The sequence below is a fragment of the Symphodus melops genome (genome assembly GCF_947650265.1).
Source record: "Symphodus melops genome assembly, chromosome: 13".
NCBI lineage: Eukaryota > Metazoa > Chordata > Actinopteri > Labriformes > Labridae > Symphodus > Symphodus melops.
The window spans coordinates 11,979,146-12,007,061 of NC_136703.1; the positions used below are offsets into that span (position 1 = coordinate 11,979,146).

A 27,916-nucleotide genomic window follows, 5' to 3' on the forward strand; every position below is an offset into this window, starting at 1 on the left:
CCTCCTCTCCTTGAAACCCTGACTTTTATGTCTTTTAATTAGCAAAAGGACAGGGACAAATATTGACTCCTGCAGGAACAATCTGTCGTCATGTTTTTTTTTTTTATTCTGAGATACTAAATTATCTTTGTATGTTTCTCCCTCTAAGCATGTGTACTTCTTAATGTATAGCTCACTGACAGGACTAGAGCGGGTGGGAGTCGGTGTATTTACATGGACTAAAGAGTGGCATCTCAATATCACATGGTTGAAAGTGAGAAATCCAGTGCCGCCCTCATGTTTGGCTTAGTTGGGGCTTAGACAATTTCTTTTACTTAATGTCTCACTGAAGGCTTTTAAGGAGGCGGTAAAAAGGATCCATCGCCAGTGGTCTAATGTAAATCTAATGAAGAGAAGAATCGCCTATGAATTCATTAGCAGCACTAGATCCTTAAGTAGCTTTGCTAGCAGAACATAAACAGATATGTCAATCAGAGATATTTGCTTAAATTTTTTGAGTAAGAAATCTGGTCTACTCCTGAGGTCTGCTGCAGTTATCATGCGGACATTAAATAATAAAAAAAAGGAGACAAAAAAAATCAAATGAAAGTATTCTCTAGGCACAAAGAACACTGATAAGACTTCTCTTTTTTACAGATGATTGGCAAACTGAAATTAGTGGCCAGAAAGAACAGTTTCTGAAGAATCGTGCACACACAAGTAGACTATTACAACATGCTACTAATCAGGGGAGTTGGGGAATGACAACAAAGCAGAACAAAATAAGACTCAAACATTGTCATAAAAATAAAAACACTAAAAGCTGAGGAGGAGAAGGAGGAGGAGGGGAGGAGCGATAGAGAGGAGGAGAGCTAAGTTGTCAGAGGGTTGCTGGGGGAAGAAAGGGGGCAAATTCCTCTGGAACTGAAATGTTTTAGTCGCATGAAAGGAGACTTAAGCCACAAGTCTACTTACAAGAGAACACTGTCAAGAATCACAATGATTAATAAGTGTTAACACTTGGTATGTTCAAAAGCTTTCCATGAAACAATGGAAGCAGCAATTTTTTTTTCTGTGTTCCATCAGCTCACTCAGTTCTTCAACAGGCCACTGCGCCTCCTCGCCAGCTTAGATCTGTAGGAGACAGGATTTCATGTTACGAAAAAAGACCAGGTGGTAGATTCTAAAGGGCACAGTGCTGCTTCATGTTAGGAGTAATGGGAGATAATGGAGTGTGTACCTTATCGTTCCTGCTAGCAGAGGGTTAAAGGCGTATAGCCAGTCGTTCATGTCTTTCTCATTGTTGGCCTGCAGGAGGATCCCTCGATGTTTTGTGCACACAGCAAATGTGTTTGGAGTCTGAAAGGAAAAACATCAAGTATTTGTTCGAGGCGAACACAAGCTCTGCAGTCCTTAAAGAGAAACGCTTGCAATGTAACATCATTACTGCATGATACTGCTTTGCACCTTTTTTCCCCCCAATCAGGTTTTTCTCCAATCAGAAGTACATTTACTTGATGAAAACTCAAATTCCAATGACTTTAAATACAACAATGAAAAGCCTGGTTAATGTTAATGGTTTTTTCACTTTACCTTGAGCATAGCCTGCTGGTCTTCACTGTACTCCACCTGCGCTGTGGAGAGGTTGAGGACGCCTCTCTCCACGGGATCTTTGTCGCTGTTGTAGATGAAGACATAGGGCCGGCGCACAACCACAAAGTGCTTCACCCACGAGTTAGAGCGTGGCTCCATGAAGCTCAGGAAACCTTTCTTAGACACAACCGACCTAAATTGGAACCAACAAAACACAACAAAGATTAGTTAAAAAAGTCTACTGCCAGATGTTTGTGCGTACAAATCCAATCATATAATTTCCTCTTGGATAAACATACAGGATTATCTGTCTTTGTCTATTTGTTGGCATATATTCATGGCCTCACATAAAAAAACAACAACATTATAATCACTTACCCTGGCCTCATTTCTTCAATATCAGGCACCAAGTTCAGGAACTCGTTCTTTCCAGCCCGTGCCAGGTAGGAGGCCTCGAGAGTGGGGACCATCGGGAAGTTTTCATAGTCTGAGCAGGAGGGACTGGAGGCACGGGAGCTGTTCTCTGGAGTCCTTAGAAGCAAGTACAACAAGTAAGCATCAGCATGGCAACCTACTGAAGAGTTGCTTTTTAAATTGATGAAAAAAGCAATGTGTTGTGAAAACTACTGATAAGATATGCAGACCATATATATGAAGATATATGGAAATAGATTTGATTTACTTCTGGTCCATGGAACTACAGCGGGAGTCCGCCAGAGAGGGGCAGGTGGAGGAGGGGGTGAGGGTGGCGCTGCTGAAGCTAGTCACTGATGGGTCACGTCCCATCGGTGAAATGTCTGAGAGCTGAGGGGGGAAAAAATAACATTCAACTCTTTTTTTTTTTAATACTCAAAAGGCAAACGGTGCAAAAGCAAAATTGCTGATTAATATTTGAAGAGTGCAGAAATGAAGTAATTATTAGGGACAAATGTAAATGAGTTTAATGGTCACTTCCATATTTGCTACAACTTTTTGACTAGAAGCGCTACAACAAATCTTACTATACAAGTCGAATAACTTCTTTTCAAAAAGCACATGTGGCAGAAATAAGATTTGGAGGTTTTACAGTTTGAAGTATCATTACTCACTTTGCAGTCACTGATACTGTTGACCACCTGGTTATATTCACTGTTGTAGGTGTGTGTCATGAGGCGCAGACACTGAAAGAGAACAAAGATGAGTCAGTTATGTTCACAGAGGAGGGAGAAGCAGCTGTTGCAAGCTGAGGACACTGCAGCAGAGAGCAGACAGTCTCTGTGAAAATCCCATAATACTAAGTTTGTCCACACCTTAGTAGCCAGCTCCTTCTCACGATCCACCAGGCTCTCGATGTCGGCAGAGTCGTAGCCGCTGCTCTCGCTGGGGGTGATGGCACTTTCAAAGGTGGTGCTGGAGATCTGTGAGGAGATGGAGGTGGAGGTGGACAGGCTGCCTGAGCTCATGCTTGGGGACAAGTACTCGCTTAGGGACTTTGTGGTGGGAGCTGTTCCCACAGGAGCTGCCTCTCCCAACTTCTCCCTCAGCAGGAGCAGGTGACGTGTCTTTTCCACCTGGACGAATGAAATGGTTAGTCAAGAAGACAAAGTAAGAAAAAAAACTTGTAAAAAGAATAGTGGAACATTTTATAAAGCACAAGTCAAAGGTCAAGGAGATTTTTTTAAGACCCACCTCGTGCAGCTGCTCCATCTTCTCCAGCTCCCATTGGTGCTCCACGATGAGACTGTCTCCTCTGGGCCTCCATCCAGCCAGGTTCTCCTCTCCACGCACATAAGCCACTGAAGTGTCCAGGATCTTTCTCCTCCTCCGCTGCATCCCTGCTCAGAACAAAAGGACTCATTAGGGTTTAGTGCTCAGTTTTGATACATTTCATCAAAGTTGAATATTTGGAGTTTGCTCACCTGGGCTTCCAGTGTCAGACATTTTGCACAAGCTCAGCTCATAGATGCCAGTGACTCGATTGCTTAAATGAAATGAAAGAGATGCTGTTTAAGGGACCTGCAGGGTTAAATCATCATTCATCCATCTTTCGTTTGATTGACAAAAAGGGCCTTACCAGTCAGGAGTTTTGGAGTATCCGCTCCCAAAGAGGTTCCTGAGGGAACGTGGAGGAGAGATCTTTGCATCTCGGGAGTAGAACACCATGCAGATGTCTTTGGTAATAATAGCAGGCTGTATGCAGTGGTCCAGCTGTGAAGAAGAGACACAGTTAATGTGTTACCTGTGTTTATATTCAAAGGGGGGGGGGCAGAGTTTAATTCAGAGGAGCAATGACTGACCTCCAAATATGCAGACAATGTCATGTAGATCTTCTCTCCATATGGAGTGACTCTGTTTAACAGTAGAGAGTTGTGCAGGGAGCTGTCCCACACTGCCTCAAAGCGGTAGAAAGTCCTGAAGGGAAAAGACAAGAATCTTCAATTATTCACAAAAAGTAGCTAAATAAATGATCTTATATTATATCATCCTCTACAGTGATCAGAGAGTGAACAGTGTGCAGTGTCTGAGGAGGAACCTCACACTTTTCCTTTGTACTTATAACATGTGAGTAAACATACTAAGGTGAGAGCAGAGTGAGAGAGTCTTTAACAGGAGTGTAAAGGAAGTGCTGAGGGCAGACAGATGTGTCTGTGTAACAGCTGCTACAGACGCTAATAATTACAAGCAAAATATACGGGTCCTACATTTTGTCATGTTGAAGTTAAATAACAAATAACATACCTGCTAGTAATAATGGTAAGTATATACAGAACAATTAATTCAAGTCATTGACTATATTACAGGACATCGTGTCCTGTCTTCTAAAGAAAAACCATTGTGAACCTCTCGGAGGTAATGTTGTTCCTGTTTTTTGGCAACAGGGGGCACTCTTACCCACAGACTGATAGCTAGGAGAGCCCTATAGTTTGTTATTAGTGAAGACTTAAAAGAAACAACAGCACAGAGTACAACAGTTTGTGGAGTCTGGGCGCTACAGACCATGAAACAAATTGAAAATTGGGATTACATTTGCATGTATGATTGCCTTTACTTGTGCATGAATGATTAGAATCATACTTGTTTTCAGACTTCAAATATAGATTTGAGTAAAGGCAGACTTAATGCAACATGTCAAGACGAAACATGAACTGTGTAGAACTTATTTCTATGGATCTATAGGACTAGAGAGAAAACATAAGGCTCTTTCACAGAAGGAGCCTTATGTTTTCAGGTCACTGGTACCTATCAATATCCTTATCAATAGAAAGCCTGAGCACAATCAAGAGTCCAGCCGCAGCGGGAGGGAAGAGAGAGTGCAAAGAAAAAAAAAAAGAGAAGCACAGAGAGTCAGGCAACAGAGACAATGAAACAAATCAACAGAAAAAAAATTAACCACAGAGAAAATGGAAATGGTCATGCAATGATTCCAATGAATATAAACAAAAAAACACTCACAGCTACCTTATGCTCTTTTTTAACCATACGGAGGAAAATAAATCCACTAAATATGAATCAAAAACTAAATTGGCTTTATTAAATCAAAAGTTTGTAAAATAACAGTCACTGAGTACCAATAAATCAGTGGATTTATATATAGTGAAGTACAACTGTGTGTGTGTGTGTGTGTGTGTGTGTGTGTGTGTGTGTGTGTGTACTTCAGGTACCTGTTGGAGTTGTGGGATGATTTGATGTTCTTGGCTGAAATGATGTTCAGAGAGAGGACGGCGTCCGCAGCACTGTCATCCACCTCAGCCTTGTTCCTGATACGACCTGGTGGAACATAAGAGCACAGACAATCATCAACATACTGTGATCCCAAGAGCTCAAAAGACTTCTTTTAATGGAGCATGAAGTAAACTCAGGCAGTCGAGGAATTCAACATCCTGTTTGTCCATTCATATTATCGTCATAATGTCCAGCAGAGATATTCTTAAAAATGCTACTTAGCTTTTTCTCTCTCATGAGCCTGTCTGAATGCTAACAGCTCTAACTCTAAATATATGAAAGGACATTATTTGCCCATCAGTTGCAGCTACAGCTATAACTGCTTAAAGAAAGGGGCAACCTGAAGTAAAAGACAAGAACTGTTGCCTCACAAGCCTCCTTTGAGACACTAAAAGGTCTTTTACATCCTGAATAACAACCTCTTGTTCTCATCTGCTGTTCGTCTATAATCCCTGCTGAGGGAGTATTGCTCACCAACGACCAGCTCTCGGACGTCCTTCCAGTGAAGCTCACTCCCCTTTTCGTGGATGAGAGTCACAGTGATCCTCCGCTGTATTCCCTGCAGCAAAAATGACAGGAGCTTAGGATCAGTGTGGTAATAGCAAGAATAAAATTCAGCTTTGACTTCTTATTGATGAAGAAGTCATATTTACAGATGTACAACAATATGACACCGTATTTGAGGTCTGATTCTGAAAAGTTATTGTCTCAATCCATTTGATAAGCAGAATGTTTGATCAAAACGAACTAAGTAGATCTCCTGTACCTGGTGCAGTAGGTAGGTGCCATGACACGGCAGCCCTCCACTGTGATCCACTACAGCTGGTATGTACCTGTGGATGGGGGGGATGTTATACTTAGCCTAACACACAAAACCATGATATGCTACTATAGTACCTAAGATAACTTGATTATGTCTTCTTGTTTCTGAGTTAAGAGCTCTTAGGTCCACAAACTCTCTGAACGTCTGTATACAGAGGCCAGCAAGGCTCACAAGATCTTTATACTTTTATGAGTCTGCCTATTTTTATGAGGTTTTTAATCGAGCATGTGGCCCAGGCCTCCACTGGCAGATTCAGGTGTTTTTCAGGAACACATTTTATTAAGTTGTAAAGAAACCCCTTTAAAGAACATAGATGTTCTATACACATCATATATGCTTTAAATGCATTTTTATATCATCCCGTTAATCTCTTTACCAGTTATATTGAACTGTATGCTTTTTTTTTTATAAATGCATATCCATTTATTTTGCTAACACATTCTAAAACTGTGTCAAGCTGAACGTATTTCTCCCAGTAATGTGTGTGTTTTTTTGTCATCATAAACAGCACTTTAAAATCGATTTGAGATCTCATATCCTGTATTTTCATATTTGCTGTTGATGTCTTCCGTGTAGGCACTCACTCTCCGGTGGGCTCCAGCTCGCTGATCTCAAACCAAACCAGCAGGTCGTACTTGCTGACACACTGACCCAGGTTGGACTTGGTGATGGTGTTCAACTTGGTGGCTGGAACTGTCAAACACCAACAAACACAGATGAACAAATCTAAGAGGGACTGCATTCACATAGGTAAAGATATTGACTATTTAAAATGGATGAGCAAACAGATGCTGGATATGGGATGTGAATACACTGCTCTGACATGCTACAGAGCAATTAGCTAAAGTTTATCCTGTAATAACGAAGCTTTAACAAGGGGTTTACTATAGAGACGTTTGTATTTTAAATAAAGTGGACACATAAAAACAGGAACATACATAGAGCACATACTGAGATGCTATGAGGGGCTAAATCACAGATTACACTCCCACTGACAGCTCCCTGGTGTCTGACACATTAGGATTATGTTCACGTTGAAACGGGCTAATCTTTGAGGCACACACTGACTTTTTTTTTTTTTTTTTTGTTCGGTATGTTTGGAATGAACATTATTCCATATGAAATGGAATGTAATTGGACTGTAGCTGAACCTTTAAAATCTTAAGCCTCTGAATTCAGATTGTTGGTTTTGAATGCTGTGCCAGGGATCTCTGTGATTATGATAAATACTCAATGTATTTATTTGGCTTAGGATTCAGTCCACGCAGCAGCTTTACCTGGAGGTTTCAACAAAGGCCATTTTGTAAGCGACAGGGGAGGTTTGGACTAAGCTGACAGGACCTAAATAAAGCTGCAGTGAGGTGCAGGACACAAACCACTGCAGAGCTTTACAATGCTACAGTCTGCATCCACACGACACGAACAAAGCACAGCACTACACTAAATACTAAGCAACAACGGTGCATCTTAGGCCTGCTCTGTTAGCTACTACAGGGATTACTGTACCAACCATGGTGCCTCGGCACAATTAGCACAGGGTCACTGGGCACCGGGAGGAAGGGGAAGTGAGAGAGCTGCTCCGCTTCGTCCTCCAGACTGGCCACAGCAGAGGAAGCCAGGGCATTGGCGTGCTCGGACAGCGTGTCCAGCACTTTGCCGTTTACATAGCCACTCATAAGGTAACGGACCAACTCTATCTTACGGGTATGGTCTGAGGTTTTCAAATGTGAAATAGTACAAATAGGGAGAAGGAACAGAGGGGTCAGGGTTGGGTAAGAGGATTATGGACGGTGGATGACGATTAAAAAAAGAGACAAAAACGAAATCCGAACGAGGCAAGAAATGAAAAGAAATTGGATGGAAACATGAGGCATGCTGATATAACCAGAACAAACAGAAGACGTGATGAAATGAGGGTGAAAAGTGCAGAACATATTGTCATTACACTGTGTGCAGAGATGACGTCAAAAGACATACCTGGTTTAGACAGAGGCATGGGGATAGGATAGTATTTCCTTGATGGTGTTGGAGGGCTGTGAAATAAAAAAGACGACATACTTAAAATACAAACGTTAACCTTTGTTCCAAATATAAATAACTACCTAATATTCAAAAACTATCCTAAAAAAAGGGCTCTCTGAACAGACGAAACTCATAATACATACTCAACCAACCTGATTAGGTCCTGTCCATGAAAGTGCAGAGGATGCTGCTGGTAGTGACCGAACACTTCAAACACGATGGGCTTACTCTTGATGTACTCAATGAAAGACTCAGTGACCTCAACTGATATCTGCACAACCAATACAAATAAAGACGTTAGTCAAAATGAGTGAATTAACATGAGGTTGTCCAAGTACAGTTTGTGTTTGTGTATGTGAGCACTCACGTTTTGAACATGGTAGAAGCCCAGAGGAGCTCCTTTACCAGCGTTCTTCAGAGGCTCCGTGGAGAAGGCCTCGTCATGACGATGAAGGAAACTAAGAAAAGAAACAGAATTAGCCAACATTTCAATTTTAAAGTAATTCACTGACTTCGAATTGAGTCACTTTATTTTGTTTTTATATTATCACTACTTATTAACTTTTACAGCCTTCGTGAAAGATTTTTTAAATCATATTATATCTAACCACTGCTACATTTACAAAATTATGACTCTGTCTTGAACAATAAAGACACCATAAGGCACCTACAATTGTAGTTCTGATATCAACATTCAACAGACAAGAGATGAGTTAAAAGGACCATGGACTCACTTAAATTGGCAGAAAATATCCGCGTACTCAGGCGGGACGCCGCTGGCCTGGAGCACTGTAACACGGAAGGTGAAGATGCTGCCCACCTCCAGTTGGCCAGCCAGATCGTCACCGAGACCCAGCTTGGTCTCTGCAACATTTCCCAGCTTGAGATCTGAAGAGAGCGACAGGAGAAGATGAGGAGGAATAATGCTGTGATTTATGGACATGAACTCCAGCTGCACTTATGCTTTGTAATCTGAATATAAATTCGAAGCTCTGCTCAATAAGAACAGACTGGCCTCTGCGCATTATCAAGCCTGTGCTGTTCACCCATCATCAGCCTTTGCACACATTCCTTCACAAAGTAAAAAAAAAAACAGCATCCGTCTAATTTCCATAACTATTCATTTGACGACCTCCTTTGCATTCAACAGGACCATCTGCCAAGTGCATTTTGCATTGGGCCTTAAGGGTCAAGATTTACACGTGGAGAGGTGAAGGTCTGGCAGCCGTACCCATGTCATTGATTCTGTTGAGCTCCTCTGAGGGTGTGATGACCTCTGAGCTCTGACCCTGGCCCTCCACAATGCGCAGCTCTTCCAGGGACATACCAGAGCGAGTCATTACGCTGGAGCTAAAGTCATTCTGATTGGACAAAAAAACAAAACAGATGCAAGAACAGAGGGAGGAAGACATTAGCATAAAGCTGCTAAGGACAAAAAACACAATTATCAATTTCTCCCTGTGTGACGCTGACGTTCTTCTTTTAGAATTTCAGTGTACATGTATTTAAGAAAATCACAAACCTTAAAAAAAACATTTCCTTTATCTTAAGGAAAGTTCAGCTAAGACAATAAAGAAACTTTTTAAAACTGTTAGGCCCCTAAGTCGAATATCAGAATACCTCTGATTCTCTCTCTCTCGCACACACTCAAACACTGAGAAAAAGTGTGTTTTGACTTTTGAAAGTACTTTCATCAGACTCAAAGCTTACCTTCTTGAAGTACTCATCATCAAACGAGATCTTGGCGGTTCCTGACTGTCTTACTCCTGACCCGTAGTCTGGGGCCTCCTCATCAGCTACAAAGAAAAAAACCACCCTCTTATCAGCATCAATTGCAGGTGACTTAGAGCTGTCAGAGTGCATCAAAAGGAATACGAAGAGAATTGGAGGGAGTCTTCTCTTTGCAGTCAGATTGTTGACTTTAAAGGGCTCTTTAAAATGTTAGCATGCTGGTATCAAAGTACAGTTTGAAACGAGTTCAAGCATTTATTACGTTGGGTCTCTAAAGAATCAATCGTTTGACCCAAATTAAGTGCCTCATATTTCACAAAAATATTGAATTATAATAAAGGGTAGAAATGTTTTAGCTTCCCCAGTAAACATAACAACAACACGTCTTTTAGTCCAACAAATAAAAGGTTAACACTCTGCTTTGCACAAATGATTCATAAACAGGATATAACCTTTGCATGACGATCCTAACTGTCATGTTCATTAGAGAATCTCATTAATAACTCACCAGCTATAGCCTGAACCCCCACACGCAGGAAACCACGCACCTCGCCCTTCTCTGTTACTATGGCAACACGGTGCACCAGTGGCACAGGGTACAGCAGGTTGCTCAAGTACACAAAAGCTCTGTGAGCAAAAAGGGAAAAGAGAGACATGAAAAGCTGATTCTGGCGCACTGTTGAACTTGTACTGCAGACTTCAGATCCAAAAACCTTCAAATGTATTTATTATAAAACTGCTATGTAATATAATGCATTCATGTAAGCCGAGTAAAAGCAGTCAATTTGAATCTACAGAACTATGTTGGACAGAGGGACAGCATTTGATAGATATACATTAGCTATAGACTTCCTAAAATGTTGATGTTAATTATTTTAAACATTTACAGTGTTACAGTGTTGTATTTACATATTAATGACAACATTTTGTACAATATTAGTGACAAACATGTTAATGACAAAAAAAACCCAAACATAAAATAAAACAAAATCACACATTCTGCAGGGCAGTGAAATAAGCAGCAGTTTAAGGCGTCTACTTTAAGCTTCGTGACACGGTGATGACACATCGCCTGGGAGGCAACTGCAAATGCCATAAAAACGTGTTTTATTGTGTCGTGTCGTGGCAATGTCAGTCTCCCCACTCACACACTCACTGACATTTTGTTTTGTAGGGCTTGATTTGTTTTTGCTGCACCCCTGGTGACCTCCTCATCCCCCCCCCTCCCATTGCTTAGACTCTCAAGGCCAAGGCCGGGAGCGGGGCCGGGGAGACGAAGGTGGTCAATCAGTCGGCTTTCTCTGCACATGTTGCTTATTTAAGCTATGACGTTTACATCAGCCAGCTGACAGCCTCAGCAAACCTATGCTGTGATTTCAAATGCCACTGCAGCATAAAAACTCATAATGACATGAATAGTAATATAAAACAACTAAAAGCATGATAGAGGACTGTGAACTACCAGTGAGTTAATACCGTCTACAAGATATTCAAAGCGCAATGATTTAACAAACTGGTTAAGAAAACAAATGTTCAGATGTCACATAAAACTGAAAAGAACAAAAAGAAATCGAACAAGGTTTAAAAAACAAAAAATGACAGACATCTACCAGCAAAATACAAGTTCACATGCAGATAGGAGTTAATGCAGACAGCTTTGTGATGGTGGCGGGGGGGGGGGGGGGGGGGGACAGAACACGCTGGGAGGATGTGGGGAGAAAAGGATGGTGGCTTTTCAATTATTGGGAACTCAGGCTAAATGAAAAGAAACTCATACAAAGCAGGCCTGTGAGCACAGAAGTATGACTAATCTTATGAAATTAAAAACTGATTCCATTTATCTCTGCAAAGCCGCTATGAATACATCTGATCTGATTCTGAAATTAGTCCATCTCTCACAGCAGCTTTACTGATTTATTCATTACTGAGATGCTTTCAGTATTTGCTTTTTATACAGAACATACTACATACTGCAGTATGTTTTAAAGTACACTGTTGTTAGGTGCCACATCAGTCTATCAATCACATATTAAAACTTATTCATAGAAATATACTGGACATTAATTATCTCATGAACTCCTATCTAGTATCATGATTTTAAAAATAGCTCAGATGTTTTCACTTTTCCCTACTTTATTTCTGGTCTTTATGTGCACAATTAAAGATAAACAACGCTCAACAAAGCCAGCATCCATCAAGTCTCCTCTCCCAGCATGTGTGTGTGGAGGTAGAGGAAATGCCACTGCCAGTCACCAACCTTCCCACCAGGATGAACCAGGGGGAGCGGTCGTAAAACGGGTCCTGGCCGTCGCTGAAGATGTCTGAGCCCTCCTCTGTGCCCGCGTCTGAACTGGTATCGTCCACAAATGCTTCGTCGTCAATCAGGTCGGACATCTCACTCTGGCGCTCGTCCGCGAGCTCTGTGATCTCGGAGTCCGTGGTGGAGAAGGTGGGTGAGGGCGTGCGGTCAGCCAGGCGCTCATTGACACAACCATTGAAGATCGGGGAGCTGAGAGGGTTGGTACGGGGGCAAAACCAAGCAAAGGTAGCAATGGAGTAAAAGAATGTTGAAACAGGCCACAGCAGCTCCCAGTGTATTAGTTTGCATTCATATTTCATGACTTGTTTCCTCTCCTCATCTTCAAAAATACCCATTAAACAAAGTAATCAACCTTCAACAGTAGCTGTACATTCCTTGATAAAGACATTACATGCTTACATTTTCCGCCTAGTGGTAATGAGATTATAAGCTTGACTTTTTCTAATACTATGACTTTGAAGCTATTGCAGATTCAACAGGAGACTGATCTCATAAAGAGCAGGTATTACAAAAAGCTGTTGGGTGTCACAGTAGTTTTCAGAAACTTGGATATTTCTTACTAAAATGAAATGTCAGTTTAAAGGGATTAGCATACTGATCTAATATATGCTTGCTAAGAGAGGAGAACACAAAATGCAACACAATTCCACTTTATCCAAATCAGCTATGTTATTAAAAAGCTGTTGTTTGAACTGGGAGGACCATCAACATGAGAATGCCAACAAACAATACAAAATGATTCAACAGTTACATGTGATACAACTGATAAAATGAAAATGAAAAAACTTATCTTAAAAGGGGAAAAAAATAAATGACAAACAAATGAAGGGGATAACTTGACAAAGAATAACTGATGAGTACAATGACATCAAGACCACCAAAGAAAATCACAAATGTCACATCAAACGAAACATGTCAACACTGAAAAAAACATGAAAAGATTTATGGTTAAAAAAATAAAAAATAAATACAACCAAATAACAGTGAACAAAAATGAAAACAATGATAACTGATACATAATACTTGATGATAACAATGGAGTTTGTATCACAGAATTTGAAGATGAGAATGAAAAATGGAGGGGAAGTTAATGCATAGATCCACAAAACAGCCACTGATCATCAAATTAACTGGCCATATGAAACAAACCTGTTATTTAGAGCTCAAACGGGCCTGAAAACTAGAAAAATTAAAATGTATTCAACGTATATATTTTTTTCTGTAGATGTTGATACATACCTCCCAACAAGTTTAAACCAATGGAAGCGGTCATAGAAGGGGTCGTTTCCTGTCAGACTGCCCTCACCGTCCTCCTGGTGCGAGGACGCCATTTCTCCTGCACGGTCATACATCTCTCTCATCTGGTCCAGCCTCTGCCTGCAACCATAACCAAGTGCACACAACTTTGATGACAGTGACTGAGATAAAGCAGACTGTGGTTCACTGTAATCAAACTAAAACTATTGCTGGGTAATGTGTGTTATTGGCCTTACTTGAGTTTCTCCAGGGACCAGTAGTGTGTGGCTCCGTTCTTCAGGTCCTGAACCTCAACAGCCACTACGGTGCGGGGGAAAGGCCTCGAGTCTCGCTCCTTCTCTGGCTCTGGCGGCAGGAGCTCAGGGGGCAGCGGGGAGTACAGCGTGTCTGTCAGCAAGACGAACTGGAACTGCACCTGAGAAGAAAAAATAAATAAATCAGAGAAGTGGTAAAGAGAGCGCGAGGAAAACAGAGCAAAAACTTGCTTTTTTGATAAAACATTAAGAGAAGAAAATAAACAAACTCCACCCTACCAAACAAAACAGTCAACAAAGCATGAGAATCCATTCAGACTCCAGCTCAAAACTTTTATTCAAGCATTTTGTGTTTTTGCTGATTTAAAGTCTAAGTCATTGTAGAATCACAGGCTTGTCTTATAAACACCATTTTTACTGTAGATGTACCAAAGATGATATATTATGGTTGAAAGAAAAATACTCCCAGCATCCTCTGGGGGCAAAATACTCGAGCAATTAACAGCACTGGATATAAATAACCGACAGGAACCCAAAGCTACATAAAACCCTTTGAAAGGTATTTGTGACAGACGACCGATCACCAGTATCAATCATGCTGCGCCTAGAACTAGACCAGAATATAAATCACACAGGTCTCCTGATGGGGAAGGTGGAACGGAGCAGACAAGCTTCTGATTCATAACAAATATAATTTCTCTATGTGACAGTGAGCAAACACACCCAGCTGGAAGATTTAAGATTGCCTTTGGCATTATCTGAAACATACATTAGGTTTCAATGCGGCTGTCCAGTAAAATGATTCACGCACATCACAGGTTGAATAGAAACCGTAATCAATCTTATGGCACCTTCCATGACATCATGATGTCAAATGTTTTACAGTCAAACTTCCAAGAACATATTTTGCATATCCATAAATTATTTGAAAAGGTAAAGGTGAGAGGCAAAAACTCCTCTCCATTTACAGTTGTGAACCACAGAAGGATGAACTAAAATCGCCATTTTTTCTTACTTTCTTTTTTAGCTCCACACTAATGGCGTTGGCCTCCTTCAGGTAGACGGCGTTTCCCCACAGCTGGTCACGGAGGGACGTGAACTGATGATACCTCCACTTCCTAAAGGCCCACTGAGCCAATTCAAACTCATGCTGAGTCCATGGCACTGCAGGGAGACAATACACATAAACATAAACACATAAAAGCAAACACAACGTGAATGGAGATAAAAACTTGAAGAACACGTGTTTGAAGCTGTTTTAGCTCAACCACAAAGGCAGTTTACGTTATAATACTGCCTGCAATCGTACGCGAACCATCACATGGAGTAAGGTGCAGCCTTTAATGTCCAGTAAGTCAATATTTATTACAGGCCTTGACTATGTTGAAAACCTTCCTGATATGCTGTGTTCAAGGACGTCTAGGACCAGAATTCACAGAGTCAGCAGCACTAAAGCAATACTTTCACAGCAATGAGCTTCAGGAGAATCAAGCCCAAAAGACAAAGCTTATGTTTGTAAGTTTGAATTCTAATGCTAAGAAATAATGAAAAAAGAAAACATGCTATTCCTGTCAACCAGATACCTAACTATACTCCAGAAAATAGCAGAATGTAGTTTGACTTTGGCTCAGTTGGTAGAGTGGGTCGTCTCTAAACCAGAGGGTTGAGGGCTACAATCCCAAGCTGCTGCTGCAGCCACAATTACGATGTGGGAAAGACACTTAACCCCACATTTCTTTGCTGCTTCGTCAGCTACGAATGAATGTGAATGAAGGTCACTTTACATAGAAACCACTGCCTTAAGCGCTCTGAGTAGTCAGAAGACTAGAAAAGGACACGGATGAGAAGATTTTAAATGTAAAATAAGTTATTCATTCTGATGATACATTAGTTTTTATGTATCTCGAGCTCATTTTTGTCCTTCTGTCAACTGAAAGAACACAAAATCTCCCTGGAAAAACGTCTAAAATAAAAATCTTGCCAGTAACTTAAATATGACATGACATGAAATGAAATATTCAAGCATGACTATTCAGGCGTAATGTGAGATGTTTCTTATTAGTAGTAACATGTTGTATTTTAAAGGAATTATAGCCATTTTGACTTCATACTTTGAATGTGTCATTAGTATGTTAAGACATTATATTAATCTGAATAGATATTACATTTTTGAACATTAAAAAAATAATACTTCACACACAGCCTAGAAGTTTGGGCTCTGGACAAAAAAGTGGAAGGAAACAAAAACATTTGATATACTTTTTAAATTTTAATTTAGGCTTGAAAACTGGATAAAAATAAACATCTGCAGGAATGAAGATTTTAAAATACACACCTTCCTCTTCTTCCTCCTCTTCCAACTCTTCTTCATCAGGCGTCTCTGCTACCAAGGAAATAGTCTCCACCTGTTTCTGAAGCTCCTGCAATTTGCTCTCGTACACCTGGACACCATTTCGGGGAGGGGGGGGAGAGAGAGAACAGCCACGACAGCAGGTGAGCTAAGCTAATCATCTGCATCACATTTTGACCTAATGTCCAAAACCATATGTTGGAATTTCTTTTCCTTTCCTCTTTGACCTTCTGTAGCACTCCCCAGTTATATTTCAACATTGAAGACAAGTTGTGAAGTCTTTCACGGCACTTCAATGAGGTTGTGTAAATATTTTCACATAAGAGTGGGTTTGCAACAATAGAGATATGGACAGCTTTCATTTGAATATACATTTCCATAGTGTCATTAAAACACTAAATATTGGAATATTTTTAAATTTTGTATTGATTCTTTAAATACCATAATGCTATGGTGGACTACTATTACGAATAATGAAATATAGCACATTTATTTATAATCATTATTTCCACTCTCTATAAACTATTTCTAGTCGCATGAAAGTAACATTCAAATCCTGAACTTTTTCCTAGAATTAGAACAGTGTTCTGAAACCTTAAAACGCATGAAAACACTGGGACGTTATTGAATGCATTTTGAGAAATGGCTGGAGTTGAAGTGGAGAGGTGCAGGTAGAGGCCGAGTCAACTGTAATCCAATAAGGGGCGCCATCATCATCAGAGCAGGACATGCCGTGGTCCCGATGACCTCATCCTGTTTGTTCAGTGTCTTCTGGGAAGACAATGCAGCCTTTTCATCCGTTGTTAGCTTCCTCCCTTCCTACCCAAGCTACAGGACGAATTATCTGGATTCAGACACACTTTACAAAATCTACAGGGCATGTTTTACTGAATGGAAGTGTCTGTGTAAAGTTGCTTGAAATAGTATAGTGTTTGGTATGGCATGGATTCTAATATCTAAAGCATGACCAGGCCAGATATAAATGCCTAAAGTTCATGGAGTAAGAAAATAAGAAATACAATTTTCTTTCCAGACTGCAAGAACATGTGTCATGATGTTGTAATAAATACAAATATAGGGGCATTTCATTTTTGCAACATTTAGGGATAAAATTCGATTAAAAAAAATTCAATAGCTTTGAATGTAATGAAAACAAAGTTAAAATCTGTATTTATTCATCACTTACAGTACTTTTTACCTCAGAGTTACACATAAATGATTATTCCTGTGTAGATGCATACATGTAAAGATATGATTTCACCCGACTTAACTAGTTTACAGGCAGTAAAATCCTAATACCAGCCATATGCAACAAAAAATGCACTTGGAACATGTCACTTTATTTCAGTCATACTTTGAAAAAAAAAAAAAAAAAAATTCCAGCAACAGAGGCATTCAGTATATCCTATTTGAAAAAAACAAAAACAAAAACAAAAAAACTTTGATTAAATTCTTTCCACACATGTATTGTGCATCTGCACATAATGAGTGATTAAGGAGCAACACAACTTGGTACTTGGCCACAATGAGGCACAAGAAAATAACGTTTCAGAAAGCAGCCATACAACAATCAAAAACAGACTGAATGTGCACCTAACAATGATACTGTATAAATGAACGACACAGTATGAAATGTCTGTTTGATGTTGTGGTTCTTCCAAACTTATCTGGTTGCCACCAGCACCAGTGCATAGGTTATATTAAAATGTGTTAATTCAGCATCTATAATAATAGATAAAGACATGTAAGCTAATGCATGCAAAGATAGTCATAAACATAAGGCAGGGGGACTAGAATTGCATAAGGCATTTTATAATTTGGTTTTTGTTACAGCATAGTAAGGCAGAATATATTGTGGTGAAAACACTGTAAACCACAAAAATAATTTCACAAGTCCCCAAAGTATAAAATTTTGATAGTCCTAACAGGCCTTTCCTGTGCTCTTGATGAGTGTCACTGTATCTCTTATATGATTTAAAGGCCTTCTGGTATTGAAAGCAGCTGAGCAAGAAAATCACAGGGCAGACTTGCTCCTTTTTCAAACAAGGATCTGCTTTAGCACAGAGCCTGAAAACCTGACGTTGACGACTGATTTCTTCGACTATCATCATGATAGATATATCCATTGACTATGATTATGTGTTTGTTTCAGCTATGTTGAAGCATTCCCCCATAATCTAATTTGAATGGAGAGTTCTCCCAAATAACATTATGTAAACACTTAAAGTCTTTGTGCTACCTCCAACATTTTTAAGCCACGTCTTTGGGAACCATGACAACCCCTCTAGGACATCCAGTGGAAACACAGTGAACTCTGTGCTAACTCAGTGAACCACAAACAAAATGTAATTTATAATACTGAGAAGGATCCCAGATCATGGTTCAAACACGAAGAGAAGAATACTTTGAACATCCTGGACTGGTTACAGAGAAACTTTCTATAGAGTAACTTATCTGAAAGATAGGTCAGCTTGGGAGCCTTTCAGCATTGTGATTCTTACAGAGGGAGTTGAGTCAACTCGTGGATGTAGAGAGAACTTTACATAATAAAATCACCAAAGGACCAAGTAAAAAGGACCAATATTGTTGGTAGTGTCTTGGAGAAGTATAAAAACACTTAAAATATGAGGTAATTTATTGCTCAACTTTTCAATCTGTGTCAAAACTAGCTAACCTAAACATCTATTAAGAAGTGAAATATATAGAAATACAAGTGGGTGGCAGATTTATATTTGAAATAAAAGAGAAAAGAAGAACACAAACTTGCTAAAGAAAATCAGTATTTGATTACTCAAAAGTTAGTTTGGTTAAGGCAGTTATTATGTTTTAAGCCGAGGCTAGTTGTATGAGCATTGAATTTTAAAAAAGAAAGGAAAATTGTAAATGCACAGCAGGATTAAGAAAGTTAGAGCATAAACGGCACCTTTGGAAAAACCCTTTCTTTGCCCACTCTTACAGTCTATTTAAAAGGCAGTCAACAATTGTCAAGTGCACATCAAGTTAGTTCAATTTTTAAATGACCTGCACAGTGGTCTCTTGATTCCAGATCGAGGCCAATCCTCAAAACAGAAAATGTTCCATTGGGGTATATATAGCCAAGTGTCACAGGCAAAACGTACAGAGGCTATAGCCCTTCAAGTGGGCCCTCCTGCTGTGGGTCGTTCCAGTATATTATTCCCAACCTGCCCATATCTGTCTGTCCACTGTCTTATCAATAAAGGCATCAAAGCCCACAAAAATCCAAATTTTAAAATAGAAGACACTTCATAGAAAACAAAAATGCAATATTGCAGACATAACTGATTTTCCATGCTAATGATTTTTGCTAATGCTAATATATATTTTTTTCATTCCAAATCTTGACTATGACAACAACAAAACATTTCTCCATGGAACTGGGAAAATGCAGTGTGTTCATACTTTAGTGGCTAAAAACATTCACGTTAGATCAATACTAAAACGGCAGTGATGTAAACCATAAAAGATCATTTTGGCAAATCAAAGCATGATTGGTGAATTGTTGCACAGGCTGTAAAATGATCAGAGTCGGCATGGCATGTCCCTTCTTAAGAACAGTCTGTTGGCTTGAATTCCTTATGACAGCTCTCTCAATGCTAGTGATGACAACGAACACAATGCAGCAAATAAACGGGTAAATGGGCATATACAGTATTTTGATGACAGTGAGAATAAAATGTCTTTTTATAATACAAACAATACTTTTGGGTCAACCAATAACGTGCTGAACAAGTGCAAAAGTCACATTAAGTTTTAACCATTTGAAACTCATGATTCTGAGTTGTTGTGATCTGTAATGTTTGCCCACTCAAAGATTACGAAATTAGTTCCTAATTCCACAAGTCTCAATCAGACTGCCGTCTCTCTACTGGCTTTAAGATTAGGAGCAGACAATTGTCTGCGCATTCGTGGAGGTGCCTGAAAGTTGATTGGATGATTTGGGTGGTCATTGTGATGGTACTGCTGGTAGCCGTTGACTCTGCCATCTGTATAAATCATACTATTATAGTGGCAGGGCTGTTGGTGGTATTGCTGGGGATGTGGCTGCTGGTTCTGATGATGGCGGGGCTGGTAGAAAGCCTGACTATGCCTCCTGTTGTTTTCAGCCTGCTGCAGTGAATCCATAGAACCAGACGGCCGCTGGCGGTGATTAAAAGAATTGCTACGGACTCTTTCATGGGGCTGCTGATGTTGGTTGTTCCGATAGTTATACCTGTGACCATGGCTTAAACCTTGCTCCAAGTCTTTGCTCCTGTGCTGGACCAATGGGCTTGGCATTGGGGGCGTGACTTGAATAACTGAAGCAGCCATCTGTTCTCTGGACTGTACTCCTTCCTCAGCCTGGCTTTCTCCCTCTTCTTCTTCTACAGCTTCTTTAGGAACCTTCAGCTCAATGACCTGCTCATCTGTAATTATGATGTGCGTACCGGGGCTCCAGGAGTTACGGTGCTTGGGGTTACTTTTGAAGGGAAAACGTAGCTTGCGGTCCTCTGGAGGTATAAAGCGATGTGGTCCAGATTGCCGGCGGAGCTGCTTGGAGATCTCTTGCTGCTGAAGGCTCTTGAGGCGTATCTGCTCTTGGCGCATCCAGCGCATTTGGGCTCCTCGCTTTAGGTTTGTGTCATCCCCCTCACTTTGGGCTGTTTGCAAATCTGCCTCTTCTGCATCAGGCTTTTCAGGAAGTGGGGGTTTTGCTTCTCGAGGGCTTGGAGTTATTGCAGCACTTACAGAAGCACTACTGCTAGGAGGCTGTTCTTGGCCATCTGGGGTGATGAGTGGAAGAACCTTTTCCATTTTGACCATCTTGTTCCTGAGAGCACGGATCTCCTCATCCTTCACATTATTTTGTTTCTTGACTTCATGCAAGATGTCCTCGAGTTTGTCAATGTGCACCTTTAGTTCATCCATGACAACCCCTCCTGCTCGAGACCCATTGGTAATGAGGTCCTCAATGCGCTCATCACCAACACCGACAGTGTCCCAGACATCCCGAGCCACCGCCCTCCACGAGTCCCGCTCGTTGGGATCTTTTTTGCTGTAGCTAGCACAAAGCTCCTTCATCTTCACAATGGCTAGTGCCTCGATTTCCTGCCTTGTGTGTCGAAAGTCATTGAGGGCGACTTCATAACAGATTTCTTTGACTGCCTGGATCTTCAGGTCAGAGATGGTCACCCACTTGGAGTCCTTGGTGATGCGTCGCCGCTGAGGGATCTGGTACATTTTAACTGGCTCTCTTCTTTTCCCACTGCTGGGTAATCCACATTTTTTCACAATGGTTTGTAGCTTGCTGGGGGGCAGCTTTTCCCTCAAGGAAGTGATCAGCCTCCAACTCTCTTCACAAGACCTCTTATCAGAGTCATCCCCACTATCAGAGTCTCCATCCTTGAGAAAACAACACAGGAAACAAACCAAATGGTTCCCAAAAAAGGAGAAATTAAAATGGGAAATCAAAGAGAAAATTAAAGGATGTCTTTAAAAAAAGGAATGAATAAAAGTATGAATATGCAACATGGGAACTTCAGCCATAATAGTAGACAAAGATCAATTAAGCTTATACAGAATATTTTTATTCAGAATTATATACGTTTTTTTTTGTAATGACTATTATACTCATAAAAGGTTTGGATTTTTGCATACATCATTACTGTACAAGATGTATGGCATCATGCAGTTTCCAGAATTATGCAAATTCGCAGAATTATGTTCCAAAAAAGAAATCCATCCAACAAACAGTGGCTTCTATTGACTTTCTTGTCAGTTTGTCATTATTATATTTCCTCGAATAAAATGGTGATATTGATATCCTACAGTTACATTTATAAAAACAGCGACTTTAATAATACGGTTCCCTATGTTGCATATTGATATTAGAAGTGAAGCATGTCTAACATGATTAGAAAAGAAATACCAATAGGAGGATTGTTGCTGATTGGAGCACTTCTGCATTGGTTTGAGACAATCCTTTTCTTAATTGATAATTTTGTGATTTGAAAGCTGGGTCCAAAACGGGCTACAATGGCATGCCGGTAGATGGATTTTGGAGCTTTCCCTCTTTAGTCCAGAAGTTTGAAGCTTTAGTATTAGCAGTGAGTTAGAAAACAGTGTGCTCTTGCAGTTGATCAGAAAGCCAGTAGAGAGGAGAGGCAGAAGTGAGGGTAAGTGTTAGTCCACTACAAGAAAGATGTTAGTTGGAAAAAAATGCAGTTTCTCATTCTTTGAAGACAAAGTACATTACAGATCACAACCATATTGTACAGCTTATTCAGTTTTTGTGTATGATTTGTTGATTGTTGGTAGAATTGGACATGTGTTGCTGGGAGTCAACCCTAAGCCTGTAGCTCTGCACATAAACCACCAGAGTACGGACGAGGTCTCTTATTTAATGATTCAGATGTAAGCAGTGATAACTCTGTTGTTGAGCCGAGCCCTCAGTGTGCTACACAGATAGCCGGTAAGGCTAGCAAGGAGAGGTAGCCAAAGAAGTCAATGAGAAACCACATTGTAACAATCCCTCAAAAAAACTACAGCAGAAACGTTTGTTATCACAATGCATTGGATGAGCAACTGCATTGAACAGACGAAACTCAGGACAAAACACAGCAAGAAAACTAGAGTAGAAAATCTAAATCAACAGCCACTTCAAAGTTGACCAGCTCAACAGCAAACACTGCAACTTATTCCACAGCCAGTACTGAATGAGTTAAGAGAACATGCTAATAACATGAACCAAGCAAAAGCAGCATCGCATTATAAAAACAGGTGTTCAAATGTTGACGAATATTCATTACGTTTAAAGATTTAATCGGATTTTAATGCTGAACTTTAAATGATCCTAAGCTGTAAATTGCTGTTTTGCAAGATTCAGGTCCACTGTAAAAGAACCAAGGAAAGAGAAAACAGGGATTTGGAAAGGGGAAAGCTTTAAAATCTAATTCTCACTCCATCAAATTGCTACAGAAAAAATCAGTTAAAAACTCAAGAGGAAGGCGAGTAAAAAGCTCATCCATCTCAAGCCAAGGAAAACTTCCATGCAAGAAGAACAGACATGCGCCTGGAGTAAAAAGTGTGATTAACACCCAAACACACACACATCTTTCAAAAGGGTTAAAGCATAGAGTGAGAATTAGTGCTATTCAGATTTCAACGGATCACAAAGCTAGCTTTCAAATTGAACTTGTCATAAAAACAAACATGCTTTCACTTTGGATCACAAGCTGTCTGAGTCACATAACAGCTACCTTTCGTTAAATGTAAGTGGCAAAAAACCGACCAAGTATGCTTTATCTCTTTTATCCACTCTGAAGTCAATATATAATTTTCTACAACTTTGAACATTTAGACATTTACAGAAAGAAAAGACTGAATTCATAAGATTCACACAGTGGGTTTGATTAAATTCCAACTCACCAGACGCTGTTGCTCTAAAAGTTGGTCTGCCTCTTCCTTCTCCTTCTTGTACAGGATTTCCATCTCAGTTAGCCTAAATAAAAATGGTTAAATTTTACTGGGAAATACATCACAAATTCACCATGCAATGTATGTACGCGTTGTGACACCCAACACAAGTGTCGCTATTCGAAATGTGCGTTTAAATACTGCTAACAGGAGGGACTGCATACCGCTTCTCCATCTCCTGCTTCATGTCGATACCCTGCTTCTCCAGAAGCTCTCGCTGAGCAAAGGTCCAATCCACCGGCTCCACAGGGGTCTCAGCAGATGGTGTCTTCTCCCTTTCAGCTCTAGCCTGCTCCGGGTGGTTGAATCGGAACACATGGTTCTTCCCCATAATGATACGGTTACCTGAAAGAAGGTCGGGCGGAAATAAGATAGAGAGCATGAAAACAGCACATCATTCATGTCTTTCATTTCACTAGAGCCTAAAAAGAGGTTTTATGAAGTTGTTTAAAAATTAACAGTTATGAAGACCAAGAATGACTCATGACATTTAATTATCTATAGTTGCAATGAAATGAGTGAGGTCACCGACCCACAGAGAAACAAATCTCACATTTACAGCTTTGTTTACCAAAGTGAGACGTTTACCTGAACGAAGCTGAATTGAGTCGTCAACACGCTTGCCGTTGACGTAAGTCTCAGATCCCTCGCAGGGCACCAGCATGACAATAACTTTAACACACACATCAACCAAACATCAGTGGCTCATTCGGAAAAGTTCATCATTCTGTGCATTAGGTTGCTATTAGAGGGATTTAAGGGATGTATTTGTATGCGTTTTAAAGAAAAGAACCCTATCAATAAAACAAACTCATTATACTGTGCCTCACCATCTCCATTGGCATTCCTCTCGCTGCGAAAGAAGCAGTGCTCTTCCCTGATATGAGCACCACTTAAAACAATGTCCTGTCGTCTCTCAGCATCAGCCTGACCCACCCTGAAACAATCACACAGGTCATTGAGAGTGAACCCTCATTTCTACTGGTGGTCATTTCATCAAAAATTCTGCTTTAGAACTTGTACCAGATTCCATTAGAAGGAAGCCCTCCTAAAGTTACTGATGTCTGAGATTCTGACAGATTGTTTCTGTAATGTAACTAAATACACACCAGGAAGGGTCTGAGGAGGGCCCAAAACAACAAATAGAGGAGAAGAATTAACTCAAGAAAGTGATCAGTGGAAGGATTTAAGCCATTGTACCCGGACTCTGACCTCGTTCTTGAGATCAAAAGAGGACCAGTTTGAATATAGAGTACATTTTTTGGGAAAGTTTTTTCACATCCTCTGCAGCACTTCAGTGTCATCATTCAGGCTGAAATGTTACCTTGTAATGCCGTCTTTGATGTAGTAGAGCAGACACTCTGACATGAGAGGATCCTCGTTCAGGTTAACCAGGTGTGGAGTCTACAGATGAAACACGAAAAGAAAACACTGAACTGACGAAATAAAAACATCCATACCACTTCACTTTCTTCAGCACGTACACAATGACAATGATTTGTATTACTTAGTAGGCTGATACAAAATTATGATACAGAAATAAATCGTTGTCCTTAAAGCTGTGATACAATTATCCCATCGCTGGTGCCAAATGTCTAAATGTATACATCAAAAATATATAACTGCCCTGAAAAGATATCCATAGCAATTCGACTCCCTCCATCACCAATGTAAGACTCACTGGAGCTTAAGACATGAACGAGGGTAATGTTTATGGCTGATGTTTTTAATGATGTGTTGTGTCTGTTGTGTTTTTAAGCTGTGTATAGCACTTTGACAAAAAGTGAAAATGAAATTGTTATTATAATAAAAAAAGATGCTGGATGAAAATGAAACTCAATTTCATTAAATTACTTAAGTAATTAATTAATAAATATTGCGCTTTACCATTTTTGGGTAGCGGTATTGCTCAATTAATCATATAATGTAGTGTTTTATTGTATAATATATATTAGTATATTATAGAATATTAGTATATATAATATACTAATATCCTGATATCATTGTTATTGGGAGCCACATATCGTGTCTTTTGAGTTACCCGGCAATTCCCCCTGTTATTCAGTATAGAAAACCACATGAAAATGACTAAACTGACACAGTGCTGACATCTCTATAGCCTGACACATAACAGCACTACTACTAAAAACAAAGCTAGCAGCTACTCAGCCAAACAACCAACCTTTTTTGGGGAAAACACCCCATTAAAGTCTGTATAAAGATCACAAGGCTTCTCAACCAAGCCATAACCCAGGGAGAGGCATTGAGTGAAAAGAGAGGGGGAAAAAAATGAATGGAAGACAAAAAAGATCTGAACAAAAGGGAATACAACTCAAAGACATCAACTTGCAGCAGAGGGGGGAGAGCCGATGCATGAAAGGATTACTTTCAAAGAGTGCAAGTTTCTGAAACTAGCACTGGTCATGTGAAAGCTGGCACCCAGATGAAAAGATATCAAACCTTTCTTTCTCTACCACAATAATAACTCCTCCAACAAGCACTTACTATCAGACTTAACGGTTTCTATTTCGCTACTAAATATGAATTTTCTACTGGAAGTTGCTACAAAAGCAAAAACAATGAGGGAAATGTATGCCTGCCTGTAAATTAATATGCCTTAAGATAGCACATGTTTTCATTAAAGGAAAGGTTTGAACAAAAAAAAATTCAGGCAAACATCTGTTGTTCAAATGGTCTGAGGAGGGGATCTTTGATGATGAACTCTGTTGGAAGATAAGGCTATACTAATATGGGGCTACATATACTGAAGGAAAGGAGATACTATAATTAAACAAACCTTGGTGGGAGAACAATCAAGCTGCTCGTCAAATAGGCTTTCGTGGCTAAGCTGAGTATGTGAAGGAAGGAAATAACCAAAGAATGGAAGGACAGACAGAGTGAATATGTGACAAGAACAAAAAAACAAAAAAACAAAAAAAAGAAGCGATACAGGAAAGGTGCCCATGGGGAAAAAAAATCTGACAACCAGGGGAAAAGAAGTAAGGAAGGGATGGTGGAAGAGTGTGCATCACGACGCATGGGAAAGTGGACACAGTCCCCCACCAATCTCAAAGTCTGTGCTCATGTCTGTTCTACCTTTTTGGGAGAGAAGACTCCCAACGTGCCTCCATCTTCACGGATTGCCACGCCCATCTCTGCAAGCAAGGCCTCCCTAAAGAAAAGGAAAACATTACATGTAACTGAACTATGTTGAGGACATACATGCAGGCATAGCTTTTCTTGCAAAGAGTAAAAAAAAATAACTTTGCACATTTATTAAGAGCCTTTGTGTTGATTAAAAGAGGGATGTGGTCCAGATTACAGCAGGTGATTTGGTATGACAAGGCTCAATGGACGGACAGTAACATGGTTGACGTCTGCAGCCACAGATGAGTGGATAAATGGCGTGAGAGGGCTGTTTGTGCAGCCGAGTGTGACGACAGACTGGAGAGAAGGGAACTGTGTGTGTGTGTGTGTGTGTGTGTGTGTGTGTGTGTGTGTGTGTGTGTGTGTGTGTGTGTGTGTGTGTGTGTGTGTGTGTGTGTGTGTGTGTGTTGTGGGCAGAAATGAGACATGAGGCAGACAGTTCAGAGGAGCCAAAAAGATGAACAACCCCCTGTAGTTCTGTCGCCATCGCTCACAGGACACAGATGATGGAGACCCACACTTGTCCCACAGTACTAACCTTTCCATGCGAATTGCCTCCGTTTTTCGCAGTTTCTCTTCCCAGGTTTCATTGAGCTCTGCGATGATCTTTTCTGATTCCTGAATAACAAAAAGAGAAGCCAAAGGAGAAGGAAGGAAAACTGACATTTTAATTCAGAGGGGAATAAGACTCTTCAAAACAAAAGCCTCAACGCACTAACTGAACCTATATAGATGTATTTAGGGAGAGATGTCAGATAGATTGGACTGCACAGGAACTTTTTTTTTCTCCTGCATTTTTAAAATAGCTCTCAGACGTGAAGGATTAAAGATTTTGATTATTACGTGTCTGACTAATAACAGTCACAAAGCCAAAACGACAGGATCTATTTTGGTCCGATTCCCTCCGTATCTACGTCAGTGCTAGATGTCATTAGATGACGGAAAGACTGGGCACCACCGTTGCCATGGAAACTGCTGCTCCTCATGGTTAGAAGTTGCAATCCCATGTGCTACGTTTTCAACAGAGCGAGTATGAGAGATATCAAACTCGGAGGCCACATGTGAGCTGATGAGAGAGAAATGTATGAAATGAAAGTGTGTGGGCTAAAATTAAACAGCCGCTATCATGACATTACATAGACGGATCACTAACATAATGATTATCTACACTATGTATCTTTATTTACTTTAGATATTTTGTGAGGATCACACCTTTACATCAACTACAATACAGTATATATTGTCTTAATCCTACAGCCCTCATC

At 40.2% G+C, this 27,916-nt stretch overlaps 2 protein-coding genes across 14 annotated transcripts in view; one reads left to right on the forward strand and one right to left on the reverse strand.

The window, feature by feature from the left end:
- Positions 1-179, forward strand: part of tardbpa (TAR DNA binding protein a) — a gene marked incomplete at its 3' end in the record, with an annotated part of 1,984 nt that extends 1,805 nt beyond the window's left edge. Inside the window, exon 4 of the mRNA XM_079360035.1 lies at positions 172-179. Coding sequence (XP_079216161.1) covers positions 172-179 — 8 coding nt within the window. The remainder of the gene's footprint in view (positions 1-171) is intronic.
- kif1b (kinesin family member 1B) overlaps positions 7-27,916 on the reverse strand; it is a 53,719-nt gene continuing 25,809 nt past the window's right edge. For 6 of the 13 annotated variants that reach the window (XM_079359608.1, XM_079359610.1, XM_079359614.1 and 3 more), the window contains 35 exons: positions 27,190-27,269; positions 26,601-26,676; positions 24,829-24,908; positions 24,335-24,441; positions 24,093-24,176; positions 23,669-23,849; positions 23,457-23,529; positions 16,017-16,122; positions 15,882-15,899; positions 14,697-14,845; positions 13,664-13,842; positions 13,410-13,547; positions 12,108-12,359; positions 10,359-10,477; positions 9,830-9,915; positions 9,351-9,480; positions 8,854-9,007; positions 8,487-8,577; positions 8,272-8,390; positions 8,075-8,130; positions 6,682-6,790; positions 6,041-6,107; positions 5,749-5,833; positions 5,214-5,319; positions 3,849-3,963; positions 3,626-3,759; positions 3,471-3,532; positions 3,241-3,386; positions 2,862-3,122; positions 2,661-2,732; positions 2,255-2,376; positions 1,951-2,103; positions 1,573-1,765; positions 1,220-1,338; positions 7-1,113 (listed from right to left, as the gene is read on the reverse strand). In XM_079359608.1, the coding sequence (XP_079215734.1) occupies positions 1,071-1,113; positions 1,220-1,338; positions 1,573-1,765; positions 1,951-2,103; positions 2,255-2,376; positions 2,661-2,732; positions 2,862-3,122; positions 3,241-3,386; positions 3,471-3,532; positions 3,626-3,759; positions 3,849-3,963; positions 5,214-5,319; positions 5,749-5,833; positions 6,041-6,107; positions 6,682-6,790; positions 8,075-8,130; positions 8,272-8,390; positions 8,487-8,577; positions 8,854-9,007; positions 9,351-9,480; positions 9,830-9,915; positions 10,359-10,477; positions 12,108-12,359; positions 13,410-13,547; positions 13,664-13,842; positions 14,697-14,845; positions 15,882-15,899; positions 16,017-16,122; positions 23,457-23,529; positions 23,669-23,849; positions 24,093-24,176; positions 24,335-24,441; positions 24,829-24,908; positions 26,601-26,676; positions 27,190-27,269 (4,065 nt within the window). In that variant the 3' untranslated portion in view covers positions 7-1,070. Of the gene's footprint in view, positions 1,114-1,219; positions 1,339-1,572; positions 1,766-1,950; positions 2,104-2,254; positions 2,377-2,660; positions 2,733-2,861; positions 3,123-3,240; positions 3,387-3,470; positions 3,533-3,625; positions 3,760-3,848; positions 3,964-5,213; positions 5,320-5,748; positions 5,834-6,040; positions 6,108-6,681; positions 6,791-8,074; positions 8,131-8,271; positions 8,391-8,486; positions 8,578-8,853; positions 9,008-9,350; positions 9,481-9,829; positions 9,916-10,358; positions 10,478-12,107; positions 12,360-13,409; positions 13,548-13,663; positions 13,843-14,696; positions 14,846-15,881; positions 15,900-16,016; positions 16,123-17,350; positions 21,432-23,456; positions 23,530-23,668; positions 23,850-24,092; positions 24,177-24,334; positions 24,442-24,828; positions 24,909-26,600; positions 26,677-27,189; positions 27,270-27,916 lie in introns of those variants that run through there. The other 7 variants (XM_079359604.1, XM_079359615.1, XM_079359612.1 and 4 more) reach the window with 4 other exon arrangements.